We start from the raw sequence: 21484 nt of genomic DNA, 5'->3' as shown, positions 1-21484 counted from the left end.
ATAAATTCTTAGGTATCATACGTATTTCATGCGGCTGCATCGATCAAGTTTGTCGCACCGCTACATGATTTGCTCAACATCAATGTCAAGGGTACTGAGAGGGTATTATCTTTATGTAAATGTATGAAGAAGCTGGAGGTAAGTCAATTCTCATAAAACTCTAAATTGAAATTACAGGGAAAATTTGTTGAACGACAGATTTGGTAACTCATATAATTTCAAACATAAAATGTTTTTCGGTAGTATCTTATACACATTTCTAAATTGTAAAAATTTTAAGGGGAAATAACCACCATTTTTAAATTTATTTATTCATTTAATGTTTTAACATTTACAAAATAACATATAAAAAGTCCAGCAATAAGTCACAAAGCGCACTGGCGCACGTACTACACTCAGGTTACCAGCGTGCACGCACACATACGCTTCAAATAAGCAAGATCAGTTTTTGTACGTGCGAGTGTCGATAAAAAGAACTCAAGAACGCTTCGCTGTGGCACATTGTGATTAAATGGTTGAGAAATGAGAAACAAAATAAAGAATACATTTCAATTTTGCAATAAAAATAAGAAAACCAAAAAAATAAAAATAAAATATAAAAACAATCCTCGATGCGGATTATAAATCATGCTAAAATTTCAGCTCGATGGGTGCACCAACATAAAATTTATATATATATATAGATATGTGCAGTGGCTTCAGCCTGTGACTCTCATCCCTGAGGGCGAAGTTTCGATCCCCGGCTGCACCAATGGATTTTCTGTCTATGTGCGCATTTAACATTTGCTCGAACGGCGAAGGAAAATATTGTAAGAAAACCGACTGGGCTTTGACCCAAAAAGTCGACGGCGTGTTTCAGGCACAGGACCTACACCTACTTGCCTATTATATTGATAAATGATCATAAAACAGATACAAAAATTAGACACCCAGACCCAAAAAGATTGTTGCGCCACCGGTTTTTTTATTTTTTATATATTGTATAGGAAATATAATTACTGTAACTAAAGCATTACAATTGTTCAACTTAGGTCCTAGTTCACGTTTCAACAGCGTATTCAAATACACACAGTATTTTTATCGAAGAGAAAGTTTACCCATCAACAATTCCTCTGAGCGAGGTTGATCATTTGATAAAAGAACAGCCAGATGAAGAGAGAACTAAAATGATAATAGGTAAGTCAAGGGTTAATAGTTTTCTTATCTCGTAGAAATATTTCGCACTGATATTCAGAAAGCAGATTGCTTCAGGCCTACATCTCAACTAAAGACTAAACTTTAGTGTACATAGTTATTTATGTTCTATTACTTTTGTTCCTTTAAATTATTTTTTTATTATTTAACAATTAATTAGGTAGGGGCACACACATATTATCTGCGATTGTTTCCTTGGTAGTATTTCTTATACTTGGTTACCCAAGTAGGTGACCGCAAGAAATAAAACCAAAGAAACAATCGCAGATATGTGTCTACCTTCTGTGTCTGACGAATGATATCGATAATAATTGGTCCTAAAACTATATTCTCACAATATTTAAATAGTAGTTGTGTTACACTATTCAAAACTCATGAACGGCTGAACCGATTTGGCTGAAAATTGGTGGAGAGGTAACTTAGAACCAGGAAACGGACATTACAAGGTTTATTATATATATTTATCCTGTTTCCATGGAACGTGACATAAAACGTGGTATAACAAGATTCAACAAATAGAAAAACGAAAAATATATCAGTCAAAACATCAGTCTAGCCGTTCATTTGCTATAAATGGTATTACAAACTTAAAAAGCTTATATTTTAGATTTATTTCGGGTCCGCTTGTTTACTATAAAAATAAGTGTTAAGATATATTTGAACGAACGATAATTTTCAATTTAGAAATGTAACTTACTTTTAAAATTCTATATAGAATTTTTGTTTTAAAATTTGAAATTAAAGTTAAAACAAATGCTGCTTTTTAAGTACATTATCATTAAAAATAAAACGATGTAAAATATAAAACATTTTTATCGAATACTAGTAGTAAAGTGAATCCGTTTATTTTTTAAAGTTCATAACGTAAATTTTTCAGGAGATGAGCCAAACGCATATACATTCTCTAAGAAGCTGGGAGAGGCTTTGTTGGCGGAAAAACATGGTCATGTTCCCGTTATTATTATAAGGCCTTCAATTGGTATGTATTATAAATTTTATATATGGTATTGTTTTTAAGATCATGAAAAAAGCATATTTATAATTTTCGGCAGCGCGCTTGCGACCCTTCTGGCAGTGCGAGTGTCCATGGGCGGCGGTATCACTTAACGTTCGATGAGCCTCCTGCCAGTCTGCCTCCTGTAATTAAAAAAAAAATACGATAGCAAAAAATTCTGTTGTTCTAAAAATATGAATATGTTCTTGAAGTATGGGCTTATGTTACGACATTGCTTCGCCAGGATATTTAATAGGGCACAATATTTTTTCCTTTCCAGTAACTGCAAGTCTATCAGAACCGATTCCAGGGTGGATAGATAATTGGAACGGGGCAACTGGTTTAATTGGAACCATCAGCAAAGGCATCCTAAGAGTTCTGCCCGGGAACGGACGCAACGTTTTGGATCTTATACCAGTCGACTATGTCGGTAATCTCACAATTGTAGCGGCTACAAAGAAAATACTGTAAGTTGTAAATTTTACATAAAATTTATCAATATGAACAAAGAATCCATAATATTGCTGTTGCATTTCTCATATTTCATATAGTCCAATAGTTGAAAATAGGGATTGGAAATTACCATCAAAATATATGTTTTTTATTTAAATAAGATTTACATATGTTCACATATAAAGTAGTGGTTTGATTGTCATTGGTCATAACGATAAAGAAACATAAAAGGGTTGAGTTACTTTTTCTAGCTAGCGCAACTTATTTCCAAAATCATTCAGATCTATTACAGGCCTCAGCAAGATTATAAATCAATACGAATAGGCTAACACCTTTATTCTCCTGTTACCCTTTTATATAAAACAGAGAAACGTTTGTGTTACAATGAAATCATAGTTTGTTCTGCCTTTGGAGAAATCGTTTTTATGTTTCAGGCCACCAAGTGTAAATGTTTACGCTTGTGCTACAAGTACAGAGAAGCCTTTGACGCTAAAGGACTTATTAAATCTGACCACAATAAGTAGTAAAAGAAATAAATTTAGTGAGTATTGAAAACCTACTAACAGGTGTTTAAGAATGTTAGTGCGTGCTCCTATTTCACCATGCCTCCTGCTGATAGAGGACAATTAATCTTTGTTTTTAGTTTATTTTATTTTTATTAATTAACTATTAATTACTTAAAAAGTCTTATGGAACATGGTGTCATGGTTGCAGTTCCTTACAAACACTGTGTAAAACAAAAACTTGCCGATTAAAAGAGTGGCGGAGAGTTTACTGCCAGTTCTTCTCTTCCGTTCTACGCCCTTGATTTGAGAACTGACAGTTAATATAAAATTAGATGCATTTAATATGTATTTCTTTTTTGACGTTCATAAGTGTACATTGTGTTACCTATATGAATAAATGATTTTGATTTGGTTTGATTTAGAAGGAAGAAAGTATATGGAGCGTGGCTGTGATCGCATATATTACGAGAGAAACAAAGTTTTAGTTTCGGACACAAGTTTGTCCCTTGATTAGATTTTTTCTTTATAGGCAAGTAGGTGATCAGTGTCCTTTACACGTGCTTTATATACTGGGTGGCGCAAAAGTACTGGCACTGAAGAAAATTTGTTTAGTTTTTTTATATGACATTTCCTGTCATTCTGTTGTTGAAAAATGTGTAGTAAACAAACATACACTGAATATAAACATGGACCGTTTTACTCCCCAAGAACGTGGAATAATCGTGTCAATGTTCTTACGGAATAATTCATCAGTGATAAAAACACAACGTGAATTTCGTCGACTTTCAAAATTCATACAATTTTTATGTGGGAAACAATTTAACGCCCGAAGGGCAGTACAAAACGCTTTCGCTGACTTTATCGTCACTCGTCTGACCAGTAAAGGGATAAGCAAACTTACATCAAAATGGCATAATTTTATAGCTATGGTAAGAAGGTAATATAACTAGGATGTGGTAAATAAAATTCTTCTTTTTCAGATGAACTACCATTTCCTGATGTTTACTTTACAAACTACAAATTTTTACTGGTTTTCTTATCGGCTGTCCTACAAACTTCTCCTTTAACACTGGCTGACGCTTTGTTACGGATTTCAGGAAAAGACCCTAAGTATGTTATTTCTATCCATAGTAAACAGACATTTTCATTATTGATAATAATTAGCGTAGATTATTAAGAATGACATGTTAACAATTTAATTTTTGTAGATATCGAAAAATACTGCGCAGAATAGAACAAGTCCGCGATGTATTAGAAGTCTTCACAACAAACTCTTGGAAGTTCAGCACGATGAACAATTATTGTCTCTTCTCATCTCTGTCACCGAGTGATCAAAAAACCTTCCCTTTTAGTCCATCATTAATAAATTGGTCAGAGTATATTCCTATATACTTCGACGGAATGGTTAAATATTTATTTAAGAAAAACCCGGTCTCATCTGCTCTCTCATAGTATTTCTATATATATGTCAATATAATTATCATTATATGTGAAGCATAACATTTGTTTACTATATTTCATAAAACGTGTATATATACAATTATTTAATTTAAACTGTCGATTTACAACAAAAGAGCAAGCGCGAATTATGGGGCCTGTTTGTCAAATCAGATAAGGATTTGTCCTTCGAAGGGCATCAACGTTAACGAATATCAAAGCTTTTTCAATCAGAAACATGCTTCAGTTTAATTCATCAGTTTGAGTATATATGGGCGGCGGTATTATTTAACATCAAATGACCCTCCTGCCCTTTTTCCCCTGTTCAATAAAAAAAAGCAAATGGCTTATTAATAATAATAATTTATTTATTGCAAGAATATGTTAAGGTGATATAATCGTAAATCGTTGGCATATTCTGCCACACACGATGGCGCGCAAATTTGTCTTAAGGAATTTTACATTTATTTATTATATATATATTAGTCAAAGTCAATTCTTATATTATCTCGTCTATTATACTATATTAAGGTACTGATCTAACGTTTAATTTTCCCAACGTTGGTTGTGTTAGGGATGGTTGGATACAACAAGCTAGAAACCAGAGGCGTATTTGTTGTTAATTTTTAGAATTATTAGTAGTCCTAGTGTTCTGCAATAACTCCGGTTATTTGTACTAAATTGATATTTAAGACGAAACTAATTATATTTGCAGTTCCTAGCGGCAGAAATAGTATATGACATTAGGCCCCCTTTACAAACACGTTGCTTAATAATGTCTCCGAAATTATATTAAACTTCGCAAAGCGAAATCGAAAAGTGTCATTGAATGTTCTGTTACCTAAAATTAATTTTGTATAATTTAATTGCATCTGCCTAATTATGGTTTTCTAATGTTTTTTTAAATAATAAATTATCATCGTATTGGTGGTAGTTATATTTGTTAACATGGATGGAATAAATAAATAAATCTTAAACAAGTTTGTATACCTGAAACCCAACTTGCAATTAGATTAACAGTCAGATCATGAAACAGATAAAGAAATCTGAGGCCCAGACCTAAAAAAGTTGTAGTACCACTGATTTATTTTATATTATATCACCATATAAGCTATGGGGTCCTAAATAAAAATAATAATCTCCTGACGGTTAAATTTCTTATCTTGCATACTTTTAGATTTAGATTTTTATAGGAGTATTCATTTTCCAGTTCCATATAATTGCGTCTGAAAGGTGTAATTCGTATATTCTTTAAGTGTAATTTCATTTATTCACAAAACTAAATGCTCTTGTAATTTTTATATTAGGTAACAAGATGATTGTTGTCGAAATATAATCAGTAGCAGCGTTGTCAAATTACTAAATACGGTAATTTAAAACTGATTCAATCTCAAATTCTCTTTCCGCACACATTTATTATAATTCGGTAACTATACTTTCCGTTTTATTCATCGAATATATTGATTGTAGGTGTAATGTATATGTTTTAGTTAGCTTCGTAAAATAGTATAAAATTTAGAAATTTTTACTTTTTGTTCAAAAGGCCATGATTTGAAAAAGAAACAAAACGTTTGGAGGAGGCCTTTACGAAATACACGAACAATATTAATTCCACTTATTTTATGCATTTATATAAATAACAGCATTTTTTTGATAAATTGCGCTTCCATTAGGTCTTGGCCTCAAATTTCGGCAGTTTCTTTGATTAGTTTATTTGACACGATTCATCGATTTTGGATGAAAGCCTAGACTTTCTTACCGTTTGCCTCCACTGTATGAGGAAATGATACTGACGCAAATATAAATAAATATCTACTAGTAGACTAACGAGACTTTAACTCATTGCCTTAGGATGGAGAGCCACACACTTAATAAGGACAACACTGCTGCACAAAACAATCAATGAAATTATAAAAAAAATATTTGTTAATTTAGAGAATATTTTTTCTAGCGCTTTACGCTATGGCTATTTCAGAATTAAGTTTATTTTTAGCAGGTTTTTAATGACGGAAATATATCTATTACTTTTATAACTAAAAATACACAATGACATCACGCACGACTCCTGCTGTAGAAGATCTTATTTAATAAATAATATACTGACGGACTCATAAACTGCAGCAAACTTCAGGATTACTTTGAAATTATTTTTGAAGTATAACTTCTTTAGGCGCGACTAGGTAGTAACTCAGATTTTTCTTCTGACGGAAGTAACGCTTACTTGTGTAGTTAGTTAGTCTGTGTAGTTTCCGCTATTTAAAAATAATAATTCGGATTGGTCGTAAATATATGTCAATTGTCATTTACTCCACGCTTCTTGACTTATACGCCATCTAGTTGCAAATATCATAATCAAGGATAATCAAGGCTATTTAAAAATAATAATTCGGATTGGTCGTAAATATATGTCAATTGTCATTTACTCCACGCTTCTTGACTTATACGCCATCTAGTTGCAAATATCATATAGGATTATTTATTTCCAAACGGATCAATTGTGAATAGCAAAGTGAATAAAAATAAAAATAGGTAAAAAAACTTTTTAAGTTAAACGGTTTTATGTTAAACATACATTGCAATGTTTAAAATAAATGTACTAAAAACCAAAAAATAATAAAATAGATACAGTCGTGGGAATTATAAACATATGCATAGACTAGACTAAAATAAAACCGTGGGGCACGTCAATTGTCTACAAATTATCGACTTAATGTGAGATAGAAGAATCGTTTAATTCGTCGTTAAAATAGGCAGTTGGCCCGCAGACGGTCAGGAAATTACTTACTATTTTCTTGCTCATGGAAATTCCAATAGTTATACACTCCATGTAAATAAAAGAGATGTTTCAACTAGTTTATCGTTGGACATTCACACTGCTGGCTGGCGAGGAATCGTTTCACTGCTCGTAGTTTGTCTTTAATCGACAAAAGATATGATAAAAGTACTACTCGCTCACCACTATGAAACCCTAAAACTCGCTTATAATCGAGCTTGCTAGCTTGTTTCCACATTCTAGCCCTACTTATCACACGTCCATCGTTGTCGGTTGAACAACTGCCTAATTATAGTGTAACATTACAAAACAAACATTTTAATCAACGATTGTAGACAATTGACGTGCCCTACGGTTTTATTTTAGTCTAGTCTATGCATATGTTTATAATTCCCACGACTGTATCTATTTTATTATTTTTTGGTTTTTAGTACATTTATTTTAAACATTGCAATGTATGTTTAACATAAAACCGTTTAACTTAAAAAGTTTTTTTACCTATTTTTATTTTCTAGTTTTTAGTTTTTATTTCGCATTCTGTTTAATTCATTTAGTGCTTCATTATTGCAAGGTTCCTTGCCCGTTAGTTTATATAAATAAATCAATTCTATAATATATATTTAATTAATAAAATAGATACAGTTTTTTAATATAATGTTATATATATATATATCTATAATATATATTTATATATTTTATAATATTTAGTTATTTTTATTTTATTTATTTAGTTTATTGTATTGTCACCAAAATCCAAAGTGTATACAAAATTTCAGATTAATCGGTTGACAGGAAGAGGGTGAAGTTTGAATTACTAAATTTGACCCAAGAATAAAACAAACGGGGTGAGCTAAATAAAACCGTTTAAAAAGAAAAGTAGCAAATTTAGAGAGTAAAATTTATGTTTCACATTATAGTTACCACAAACCTATAATTTCATATGTAAGAAATTATGATGACATTCAATTACCTGTTTCGAATGAATAATATTAATATAACATTTGAATAATCTTTGTAAAGCACATGCATTATAAATATAATTAAATTATAGTATGATATTTATTATTTAAGTTAATATTTAATCATTTCAGTGATATATACCGTCAACGCCAAAGATGTTTTACTTCAATCGCGCGTAAAGGTTACAGGCACACACTTTTTTTTTAATAAGTTTGCAAACTTTTTAGAGTTAATTATATAAATATGGAGAGACTGGCCTTTAATCTTAAAAAAAGCAATAATCTTTAAAAATAGAACTCCAGTAAAATAAATGAATATAGCCGGGAAAAGAAAATTTTCTCGTAGTATCAGATTTGCGTGTTTTTTAAAATTGATTCTTATTGATTTTTTATTCTTTTGACAATTGAATTAGTGTTACCAGCGGAATTGTTGGGTTAGCTTTTTAACTCATCGAGAGTTTCTGAACGATAATATGGATACTTCGTCCGAACAAGCTGCACAAATTGTAGCATTGGTGCGGGAGGGCTTGGATCAACGAACGATTGGTAGAAATTTAAATTTAAACCAGTCTACGGTTTCTAGAATATACAGAAGGTTTGTGGAGACATGTTCTTACAAAAGGAGACGTGGTACAGGCAGAACTCGAGCAACGACCGGTCGTGATGACCGATTTATTGTTACAACTTCCCTGCGAAATCGTTTCCTCACGTCAGTTAACATCAAAACAGAGCTTAATGAAGTGCGTGGAGTAAACGTTAGTGCACGGACATTATGAAGAAGGTCAAAGGAAGCGGATATCACCCCTTTTAGACCAGCAAATGGTCCAAAGTTGTCTGTAGCTCACAGACAAGCTCGCTTCGGATTTGCGCGTGATCACCTAAATTGGACAGATGAGCAATGGGCCTCCGTATTGTTCACAGACGAGTGTACGCCATGTTTATATGGTGCAGATGGTCGCAGAAGAGTCTATCGTTGACGTGGGGAGCGATATGCTCAAAGTTGCATTGAGGAGCGTGTTCCTTTTGGAGGTGGTTCGTGCATGGTCTGGGGTGGCATATCGATGAACGGGCGAACAGAACTCGTGTTCATAGACATGGTCCGTCAAAACGGTAGTTGAGGGGGTTTGACTGCACATGGCTACATAACAGAGATCTTAGAAGATCACGTGATGCCTTACATGGGATTTATAGGCGAAAATTTTACCTTAATACAGGATAATGCCCGGCCGCACGCTGCTGCACAAGTTCGACAATATTGCGAAAAAGGTTGGGATACGTACAATGAATTGGCCAGCACGCAGCCCGGATCTTAATTCTATTGAGCATCTTTGGGACAATTTAAAAAGAGCTGTATATGCGAGAAATCCTGTGCCTACGATAGTGGCACAACTAAGAATAGCACTTTCAGAAGAATGGGACAATATTCCGCCCTAATCAAATCTATGCGGAACCGATTAGAATCCATAACAAGGGTACATGGAGGTAATACACCTTATTAAAACATACAAAAAAACCCTTGCATAAAGCTTGTGTCTATTGTTAAAACCAATTATTTAATTAAAACAATTTTCTTTAAATTTCTGTTTTTCTTCAAAAACGTTTTAAGGTCCTTTCCAGTACACAAACTTAAACTTAAGGATATGACCCTACGCTGTTTTAAAGTTAACGAACCAATCTAGACGTTTCAATTTAAATCTGTGTAGAAAGTTTGCATACTTGGTTAAAATATTTATTTCAAAGTCGTTTTTTTTTAATGCAGTTTATGAGTCCTTCAGTGTATATTATTCAGGTTGAATTTTTTTGTATAAGACATCTAATGTCATGGGAATATTATAACAATGAAAATATTTAGATGCACTGGACAAAAAAAAGCTAATATAAATTTTGTATGTTTCGATTAATAAACTTTATTTAAGATCAAGAAGCAAAGTGAAAAGACGAACATTTTATATTGCCTCGCTATTCAATTTAATTGTTAAATTCCACAGGGTGAGATGTGTCAATCAGTGGCAGAGTCTTACGCCGGAAAAAGCATTTTTATCACTGGTTGTACAGGATTCTTGGGAAAAGTACGTATATCTATATATGTATTAACATTATGTTAAGTGGAAATTGGAAATTTACTCTTTCAACTTTCTTCAAGAATAATATTAATTTTCTACACATATTAGTTGTGCGTTATGTTTGTATACATATAATGGCTGATGGCCTGTTTGGCTTAATAGTAAGTAAGTACACAGATCAAATGAGGTGTCAAATATTGATTAGGGCCTTTTTTAAAAAAGGTTCAGTGGTATTTTTTTGTTTGGATGTTGTATGTATATAATTTCATGTATATTCTCATCCCTCAAATGGTGTAGGTACTGGGTACAATTGTGCTTAATAATGACAACTGTGTACCATTATTTAGTGTCCCTTTACGCTTTTTCCGTAAGGTATTCTTCATGTTATTATATATTTTATTTAAAGGTACTCTTAGAGAAAATTCTCTACAGTTGTTCCGATGTTAAAAAAGTCTACATACTTCTTAGAGGGAAGCGGGGTTTGACGGTTCAAGAGCGCCTTAAGACTATGCTAGAGCTACCAGTAAGATATTTTATCCTAGTAATAAGTTTTTCAAAATGAAAAAAGTATTGGCCTTGAACTAATCAAATTATTTTTAGGTATTTTCAAGACTTAATAGAGAGAAAGCGAAAATTTGTGACAAAATAGAACCGATAGTCGGTGACGTATCTCAGGACGGGCTAGGAATCTCCCCAGAAGACAAAGTAACACTTATTAATGAGGTATGTATTGTAGTCGTCATAATTTAAAATTAATATCAAACTGCATTAATATCCTGTTTCCTCCCGCATCGGTCTAGTGGCTAGTATGTTTGCCAAAAACTATTTAAAAGAACCTTTGGTTTATTTTAATAAAAAGTTGGCAGTGTATGAAAACTCCGCTGCCGCGATGTATTTATGAATTATTCTCATTGCTCATCTAACTAGCTATCTGTAAGCTCTTGTATCTCTCTATCTCTCTTGCTCTGTAGCTATTTTTAGTTAAATTTATAAATTCTTAGGTATCATACGTATTTCATCGATCAAGTTTAACGAGCCGCTAAACGATTTGCTCAACATCAACGTCAAGGGTACTGAGAGAGTATTATCTTTATGTAAATGTATGAAGAAGCTGGAGGTAAGTCAATTTTCATAAAACACTAGATTGAAATATAAATAGCAGGGAAAATTGGTTGGTCAGATTTGGTTACTGTTATATAATATCTGCGTATTTTTTCTGTAAACTGTCTTTCTTATACACTTTTCTAAATTGTAAAGCTTATATGGGGTAGATGAAATTATCACAATTTATTCACGATTACAAAATAATATATAATAAATTAACTATATGGGCATCCAACAATAAGCGCATTTTCGATAAAAATATGCCAATGTACAGTGTCGATGATCTATATATATAAAAATGCAACCCGTTTTTTTTTGTCACGACATAACATGAAAACGACTTGACCGATTTGGCCAATTCTTTTTTCATAATATTCTTTGAAGTACGAGGATGGTTCTTACGGAGAGAGAAATTAAAAAAATGTGTGAAAACGTCTAAAAACAACACTTTTCTATATTCCCATATGAAAGATTCGTAATAATACTTAAAAGTCAATTTGAACTTTAATACCATATCATAAAGTTCAAGTGTTAGTGGAGGGGTTCCGGGAAGGTAAATTTTTATTTTTTGACATAATGTATTTGTTGTCTTATAAACTTTCTTTTTCTATCTTAGCTAGACAGGTGTCCTGAATAGCAGAATAAGTATTTAAAAAAAAAAAAGACTCGACTGTTAGGCGGTATGATGTTCGCCAGGTCAGCTAGTGTTACAATAAAAATTTTGAAATGATAATAAATAAAAAGTATATGCTACATCATGAACTTGTATTTCGGTTAAATGCTAGGTTTAAGTAATACCAGCCGGTATCAGGTGGGAATAGTAAGATTTGTTTGCTTTGTGACGTAATGGACTAACGAAATATCTTTATTCATATTTTGAATTAAATTTTCGTTAATTTGATAAAATAAATATTGTAAAATGTACTTTTAAGTTTTTATTAAATTAAATCAAGATATCGCAAAATAATCAAGATTTAAGAAAACAGCATGCATAAAATGGTCAGTTACGTCACTATATTCAAGTAGCTGTAATTCTAAAACTATGTGCTTATTACTATATAATATAAGCTAAATCTAATAGTAAAAGCACTAATCTTTCATTATATGTAGTACAAATTCTTTTTATTTCAATGCCATTTGCCTAATTTAGTCCATTACGTCACTTTCATGTCTTTTGTTGTCTTTTTTTTTTAATCAGTTAAAATATGGATAATTTCATCCATTTCTAGATTTAAAGTATAGTGTAAGTGGTTATATTTTGAAAATAGCATTTCTTGATAAATTTTAAATAGATATAAAATTAAATATGATTTTCGACTTCAAAATAATGGAACAATTGCGTAATAGGAATTCTCATGTGACGTAATGGAAATATAAAGGCATGTCTAAATGGCTTAAAGAAACATTTAAAAAAAAGGAGACCACTTTTGGATGTCTTGTAGGACTTTAGCACTTAAGAACCTTGCCTGAACTCTGAGGCGTAGCGTTAGATTTTGTCCCAGATAAGGAACGCGAAATGCTCTTGTTTTTTTTACTTACTGGAGAGATCCAAAGTTGCCTTTTTTAGCTTTCTCTTCTTCACTGAGAATTAAAAAAATTTGCCAATATTTTATTGTTTACAATTACTTTTTTAAGAGCTTCGCATTTGAAGTAGTCATAAAATGCAGTAGTCTTTATAGTTTCATTACGTCACTTTTTCGTCCACTAATTCATAACGTTATGTAACGACGTCATGTATTAACACTGACCTGTATTAGATCTCAGATTAAAGATGTTTCTAACACAAAGTTTATATGGAATAAGCAATCCACTAATGAAATAGTAATAGTGTTTCCCAGCATGCGTAGTGAACACAATTTTTGACAACTAAAAACAGCCTTTACAATCGCGCTAGATTCGAGCAACAGACGCTTTTTTCGCAAGAAGGCGTCTTCCATAGACAAAATAATGTTTTATTTAATTGAATCCGAACCCAGTACGGTAGTTTTTAGCAGGGAAGTGGGACCGTTCCGTCTAATGGACATTCCATCGTACCAAATATTGAGGACAACACTAATGTTACCTTAAATCAATTGTTTACATCGGTTTGATATATAAAGGTTTTAAATTGAAAGCCTGGTATAAAATCATTCATATAACAATTATAACCTTACAAAAAATAGCAAGCATTGATATTAATTTTAGCTGCGAACTTCAAGGTGTAGAGGTGGGAAATGCAAAAACTTACGTTTTTACTGTTTTATTTTGCAATATAAACTTAAATATCTTCTACGGGTTTAAACGCTCTAACTACACAAAATAGATACTTAGGAGAATAATACCGTTTATGAGCCTCTTGAATCATCAATAGTCTTTGTATAGCCGCACAAAGTTAGAGGACAGGGCGATTTCGCCCTAAACAAAAAAAACTAACTATGCCCCCTGTACCTAAATCTACCAATTGTAATGCATATGTACATATAACGAAAAAACAGATTTTATTTCATATTTTAATACGTACTAAAACACAAGAGAACATCAATGAACGCGTAATGTAAGCTCAGTCACGCCGCCTCACTCCATTTTGTTCGGTGGGGCATTAAGAGATTCAGTCTTACAGTTAAGAATAAGGGGATTATAATATATACGTGTAGTGATGGCCTAGTGGCTTCAGCATCCCTGAGGTCGAACGTTTGATCTCCGGCTGTGCACAAATAGATTTTCTATCTATGTGCACATTTAACATTCGCTCTAAAAGTCGACGGCATGTGTCGGGCACAGGGGGCTGATCACCCACTTGCCTATTATATTGTAAAATGATCATGAAACAGATACAGTAATTATTGATGAGAGATTGAGACCCAGACCTAAAAAGATTGTAACGCCACTATTTTCATTTTATTTTGTAGGTATATATTGTATAGGAAATATAATTACTTTAACTAAAGCATTAAATTTTTTTAACTTAGGTCCTAGTCCACGTTTCAACAGCGTATTCAAATACACACAAAATATTTATCGAAGAGAAAGTTTACTCATCACCAATCCCGTTGAGCATGGTTGATCATTTGATAAAAGAACAACCAGATGAAGAAAGAACTAAAATTATTACAGGTAAGTCAAGGGTTAATAGTTTTCTAATCTCGTAGAAATATTTCGAAGTGAGTTTCAGACCTACAACGCACTAGCGGCTGGCCGCAATGCGGTGTGCCGCTGCGGCGGGCCGCACATCGATTATTACATGAAACCGCACGATAACTACGCACTGACTTGCGGTCAACCGTCAACCGCTCCGGTTGATCTGGAGCTGCGGCGCGCCGCATCATTCAACCATCCCCTCCACGCACTCGGCACGGTTAGCCGCAAATACCGGGTCCTACCCGCCTCAGTCATCGCTTGTTCCTTGCGCTAAACACTACGCAGAGTTTTTTTGAGGATATTTTCTACGATTATATAAATAAATAACTGCCGCAACTTCTTCAACGTCCATCATGTGCAATATTTCAAGAAGCACTTGACGAGTGACGATTGCGGCAGACCGCAATAGGGACGGTTAGCCGGAATACGGCATGCCGCTACGGCAGACCGTATATACTGCGGCCTACCGCAGCGGCACACCGCATCACGGCCAGCCGCTAGTGCGTTGTAGGCCTCAGAAAGCAGATTGCAAAGTCAAAAATTTATTCATGTAGGTAACACGATATACACTTATGAACGTCAAAAAAAGAAATATATATTAAATGCTTCAGTAAATTTACATTTACTGCCAGTTCTCAAATCAAGGACTCTCAAACTCTCCGCCACTCTTTCTGCTTCACTCACTTTTTTGCTTCAGGCCCACATCTCAGCTAAAGACAGCTAAACTTTAGTGTACAATGTACATCCTTATTTAGGTTTTCATACGTTTGGTCCTTTCAAGTATTTTTGAAGTGAAACTTCTTTAGACGCATGAGGGTAAAATTTTTACGAGAGATTTTAAGATTGAGAGTAAGGGAGATCGAGCAAAAATACACACTATTGGTTGATGTATTCGTTTAGTAGTTACATATCAGAACTCAAGATGGCAATTCTGTTGCATAACGTCTTTGCAGTAAACGCAGATTTTTTATTTATTTATATTATCATGTTAGTATTATACAGTGTGTAAACAGCGTGAATATAGATATACAAATACGTGGAGTGATATACTACATATACGATATATATACTGGTACATGATCATCTATTGGGGCTTTTACCTTAGTATTACTAGAATTACAATTATTTAATTTACAAAGAAGTTTCACTTCTGACACGTGAACTTTGTACGCACGCACTTTTTTATTTTATTATTAAACGATTAAATAGCTAGGGGCGGACACAAATCAGCGATTGTTTTTTTATTTTGGCTATTTGGGGTGCTCAGCCTTCTAGTTATCACAAATGATATCGATGATCAGGCCTAAAACTATATGCTCACAATATTTAAATATATATATATATATAAGTCGTATTAGTTACACTATTCATAACTCGAGAACGGCTGAATCGATTTGGTTGACAAATAAATGCTTATTGTTTGTTTTTTAACTTTGAAATTTTGTATTTAAGGTGTGTGTACAGGACATCGTCTGTCGTGTCCGCTATTTCACTATAAAAATAAGTGCTCAGATATATTTGAACGAAAAATTTAAGTAAAAATAAGATAATTTTCAATTTAGAAATGTAACTGTGTATTGAGAATATCGTACTAATTCGTTTTACTTATAAAATTCTTTATTTAATTTATGTTTTAAAATTTGAATTTAAAGAACAAATAGTGATTTTTAATTACTTTATCATTAAAAATTAAACTAGAAGTGAATCATCAATCATCAAATAGTATAGAAGTGAATCCATTTATTTTAAAAAGTTCATGACGAAAAATTTTCAGGAGATGAGCCAAACCCATATACATTCTCTAAGAAGCTGGGAGAGGCTTTGTTGGTGGAAAAACATGGGCACGTTCCCGTTATTATTATAAGACCTTCAATTGGTATGTAGAGTGTAATTTAATAAGCCAAGAAAGGAAAATATAGTTGGGATAAAAGTATAAATTTGTATTAAACTTTCTTTAGAGGAATGATTATTGCATCTCACAACTTTGTAGGAAGCAAAATTATAAATTTAATTATGTACTCAATTTACGAAACCACACCAACAGGATATTTTATAGGTCACTCTATTTTTTCCTTTCTAGTAACTGCAAGTCTATCAGAACCGATCCCAGGGTGGATAGATAATTGGAATGGGGCAACTGGTTTTATTGGATCCGTCAACAAAGGCATCCTAAGAGTTGTGCCCGGGAACGGACGCAACGTTTTGGACCTTATACCAGTCGACTATGTCGTAAATCTCACAATTGTAGCGGCTACAAAGAAAATACTGTAAGTTGTAAATTTTACATAAAATTTATCAATCCTTACAAAGAAACCTTATCAATAATAATCCTTAACATTGGTTTTCCATTTATCATATTTTATATATTTTATATTTGTTCAAAGTAGGGATTTGAAAGCAGGATCTGTTTTTTATTTAAATAAGATTTACATCTCTTCACTTATAAAGTGGCTTGATCGCGCCATTTACTTACTTTTTTCTAGCTAGGACAACTTATTTCCAAAATCATTCAAATCTATTATATGCCTCAGCTAGACTAGTAATAATACAATACGAATAGGCTAACACCTTTATTCTCCTGTTACCCTAATATATAAAACAGAGGAACGTTTGTGTTACAATGAAATCCTAGTTTGTTCCGCCTTTGGAGACATCGTTTTTATGTTTCAGGCCACAAAGTGTAAATGTTTACACTTGTGCTACAAGTACAGAGAATCCTTTGACGTTAAAGGACTTATTAAATCTGACCTCAATAAGTCGTAAAAGAAATAAATTTAGTGAGTATTGAAAACCTAGTAACAGGGTGAGGTTGAGGTAATGTAGACTGTATAATATAGAACAGGGCTGCGATTGCATTTTATTACGAGAAAAACAAAGTTGACGGACGTGTGTTTGTCCTTGATTAGATTTTTTCTTTATAGGCAAGTACGTGACTAGTGTCTTATACACGTGGCTTATGTTATATACCTTCTCTGTATAAACAAGTGTTATATTTTGTATTTAAGTGGCGTGACTACACATTTAATTACATTTATTGCGGTCCCTGACCGCCCAAATAGCACAATTTTTTTAGCTTAGAAACAACTTACTGACTGATTGAATCTGATACTGATAGTTTACAGGCTAAACTTAACTAATGAGCGAGTTAAGTAAAAAATGGTACGCTTAGTTAAACTGTATCGCTAATAATATCTAAATATATAATAAATAATAATAAAATCTTCATTATTTTTAGCTTTTGTGATTTTTTTGAGTTTCTACGTGAAAATTGCTCTGCGCAAACATCACGAAACGTTAATGACAAGTACGCTCTAAAATTTGCATAACACTGTTCAATCGTTTTAAATCTAGAAAAATAAAAAAGCTAGATAAAAAGGTGCCACACGAACTAAGCTATGAACAGCCGGACTTATTCGTCGAAGCATGCTACTGAATCGGTAAGGAAATGAAGAAATTCTAATTTGAATTGTCACCTTCGTTGAAAAGTGGATCCAGCCCTGCGATTCTGTAACTCACTTTTCGAACTCACACAGCGGTTTTCGCATCGGCGGAAAAAGTGAGTTACAGAATCGCAGGGCTGTACGACAACCGTAAGCGTTCTCAGTGGTTCCTTCGTTCCTAATCAGTGCGCTAAAGAAAGATTAGCATAGGAAGGTGATGATGAGCTAGAAGCTCTCCTCCACCCAACGTTCTCGCCGGACCTTGCCCCAACAGATTTGTACTTTTTCCAAAATTATCTAGACATTTTTTTATGTGGGGGAAAATATAACACCCAGGCAGACTTCATCGCCTTGACTAGCTAGCCTTGCCAGACTACACAGTAAAGGGATAAACAAACTGTTATCAAAATGGCATAATCGTATACATCATTTCGCTCAGTACTTTGATTCGTGGAAATAAGAAAATTCCTGCTTTTTTCAGATGAACTACCATGTCCAAGTGTTTACTTTACAAATTCCAAATTTTTACTGGTTTTCTTATCGGCTGTCCTACAAACTTCTCCTTTAACACTGGCTGACGCTTTGCTACGGATTTCAGGAAAAGACCCTAAGTATGTTATTTCTATCCATAGTAAAACCAACATTTTTGTGATTGATAATAATTAGCGTAGATTATTAAGTAATGTATACAATTTAATTTTTGTAGATACCGAAAAATACTGCGCAGAATAGAACAAGTCCGCGATGTATTAGAAGTCTTCACAACAAACTCTTGGAAGTTCAGCACGATGAACAATTACTGTCTCTTCTCATCTCTGTCACCGAGTGATCAAAAAACCTTCCCTTTTAGTCCATCATTAATAAATTGGTCAGAGTATATTCCTATATACTTCGACGGAATGGTTAAATATTTATTTAAGGAAAACCCGGTTTCATCTGCTCTCTCATAGTATTATTCTATACATGTCAATTATCATTATATGTGAAGCTTAACACTTGTTTACTATATTTCATATAGCGGGTATTTATACAATTGTTTAGTATCAATTTTATTTAAACTACAGTAAAGAGCAAGCGCGAATTATGAGGCCCGTTTGTCCTATCAGATTAGGATTTGTATCGAAGGGCATCAACGTTGACGAACATCAACCCCAAGAAGACAAAATTATGGGCGTTTTCCGCTAAAATACTCTTTGTTTGTTCTCTTCAAGAAGTTTAAAGCCTCAGCCAGCATCGGAATAATGGTTGTTGAATATTAGTCTAGGCGACAAGTTGAAAATGGAACAAAATAGAGATACTACTCCTAAAATTATGTGCGATAGCTCATTGGATCCGGAATGACGTCTAGAAAAATGTCCTAAAAGCGTGTATTAGCACATAAAAAATTGCAAAAGTTATAGACCATTAAAGATTAAAAAATAATGGCATTTAGTTTTTTGCCAATATTTAATAAACTATTAATATTTAAGAAATTTCAAATAAAGATTCTGAAAGAAGAGGAAATTTCCAACAAAAAACTCCTGACTCCCGGAACTCTATCTCCATTATTTATAATGTTAATTTAACGCTAAAAATAGGTCTGCGGGTGACATTTTTAGGATTCGCGCGTGGCGTCAAAAGCGACTACGGCACATTAATTAATTTATTTAAGGTATTGAATTTTTTTTTTTAAATTTGAAAAAATTATGGTGTGTTCTGAACACTATAATTAATTTATTCCCGTTGAAAATTTTACTTAAAGTTAATTTTTCAACAAGTTAAATAATTGTTAACTAACGAAATTTTCTCGAACGACCGTCTTAATTGTAAGTGAAAAAAAATGTTTAAATAATGGTCGTAAAAATATTTCGCTTCGTAGAGCCTTTCTTACATACATACTTAACAAGATCGTGCCATAAAAGTTAAAAAAATATTTATACTTTGTTTATAACAATTTTTTTACTTAAACAAAAACTTAAAAATCCATGTAATGATGTTAAAAAAAAATTTTTTTTTTCTCAATCATCATATAATCGTTTTTTTATTAATACAAGATATTTATTGATTTGCAAAAAAAAAAAATTCCCGCCATTTGTTAATAATTTTTTTTTAAACAAATTGATTAAATCAATATTTTAAAAAAAAATTTTAACACAACTTTATTACATTAAAATTTTTATGATTTTTAAAAAAAAAATTTTCCTTAATAACAATTTTTAATTGTTTATAATCGTTTTTTTTAATTTTCTATTGTTTAAATTATTAGTTAAGAAATTTTTTTTTCCTAAAAATCATAATTGACAGTCTTCTATAAAGTAACAGAAAAAAAATTTTTTTTTATCAACAATTCTATTGTTTATTAACTTACCAATTTGTTATAAACAAATATTCAACTTTTGTTTATTTTTTTTCTAAAACTTCTAAAATTAACAAAAACAACCATATATAACAAAGTATAGAAAATTTTTTTTTGTAAATTTTTTGATTATCATGAATATTACTTTTATTTAAAATTAATTTTTTTTTTTCTTTAACAAATTGGTAAGTTAATAAACAATAGAATTGTTGATTAAAAAAAAATTTTTTTCTGTTACTTTATAGAAGACTGTCAATTATGATTTTTAGGAAAAAAAAAATTTCTTAACTAATTATTTAAACAATAGAAAATTAAAAAAAACGATTATAAACAATTAAAAATTGTTATTAAGGAAAAAATTTTTTTTTTAAAATCATAAAATTTTTAATGTAATAAAGTTGTGTTAAATTTTTTTTTTTAAATATTGATTTAATCAATTTGTTTAAAAAAAAATTATCAACAAATGGCGGGAATTTTTTTTTTGCAAATTAATAAATATCTTGTATTAATAAAAAAACGATTATATGATGATTGAGAAAAAAAAAATTTTTTTTAACATCATTACATGGATTTTTAAGTTTTTGTTTAAGTAAAAAAATTGTTATAAACAAAGTATAAATATTTTTTTAACTTTTATGGCACGATCTTGTTAAGTATGTATGTAAGAAAGGCTCTACGAAGCGAAATATTTTTACGACCATTATTTAAACATTTTTTTTCACTTACAATTAAGACGGTCGTTCGAGAAAATTTCGTTAGTTAACAATTATTTAACTTGTTGAAATATTAACTTTAAGTAAAATTTTCAACGGGAATAAATTAATTATAGTGTTCAGAACACACCATAATTTTTTCAAATTTAAAAAAAAAAATTCAATACCTTAAATAAATTAATTAATGTGCCGTAGTCGCTTTTGACGCCACGCGCGAATCCTAAAAATGTCACCCGCAGACCTATTTTTAGCGTTAAATTAACATTATAAATAATGGAGATAGAGTTCTGGGAGTCAAAAGTTTTTTATTAGAAATTTCCTCTTCTTTCAGAATCTTTATTTGAAATTTCTTAAATATTAATAGTTTATTAAATATTGGCAAAAAACTAAATGCCA

General features: G+C 32.0%; 1 protein-coding gene and 1 pseudogene across 1 annotated transcript; both read left to right on the top strand.

Moving 5' to 3' along the window:
• Window positions 1–91: 91 nt before the first annotated feature.
• On the top strand, window positions 92–5558 carry LOC125051155 (fatty acyl-CoA reductase 1-like). Its single transcript, XM_047651331.1, has 7 exons — window positions 92–138; window positions 1032–1176; window positions 2072–2173; window positions 2469–2655; window positions 3076–3182; window positions 4128–4257; window positions 4356–5558. Exons 1-7 carry the CDS (start codon window positions 124–126, stop codon window positions 4597–4599), a joined length of 930 nt encoding a protein of 309 aa, XP_047507287.1. The 5' UTR covers window positions 92–123; the 3' UTR covers window positions 4600–5558.
• Window positions 5559–10230: 4672 nt separating this feature from the next.
• On the top strand, window positions 10231–19339 carry LOC125051156 (annotated as a pseudogene).
• Window positions 19340–21484: the final 2145 nt, after the last annotated feature.

The sequence above is a fragment of the Pieris napi genome, chromosome 7 (assembly GCF_905475465.1).
Source record: "Pieris napi chromosome 7, ilPieNapi1.2, whole genome shotgun sequence".
Taxonomy (NCBI): domain Eukaryota; kingdom Metazoa; phylum Arthropoda; class Insecta; order Lepidoptera; family Pieridae; genus Pieris; species Pieris napi.
The sequence above is the reverse complement of the archived record's forward strand: the minus strand, read 5'-3'. Positions and strand labels throughout refer to the sequence as shown.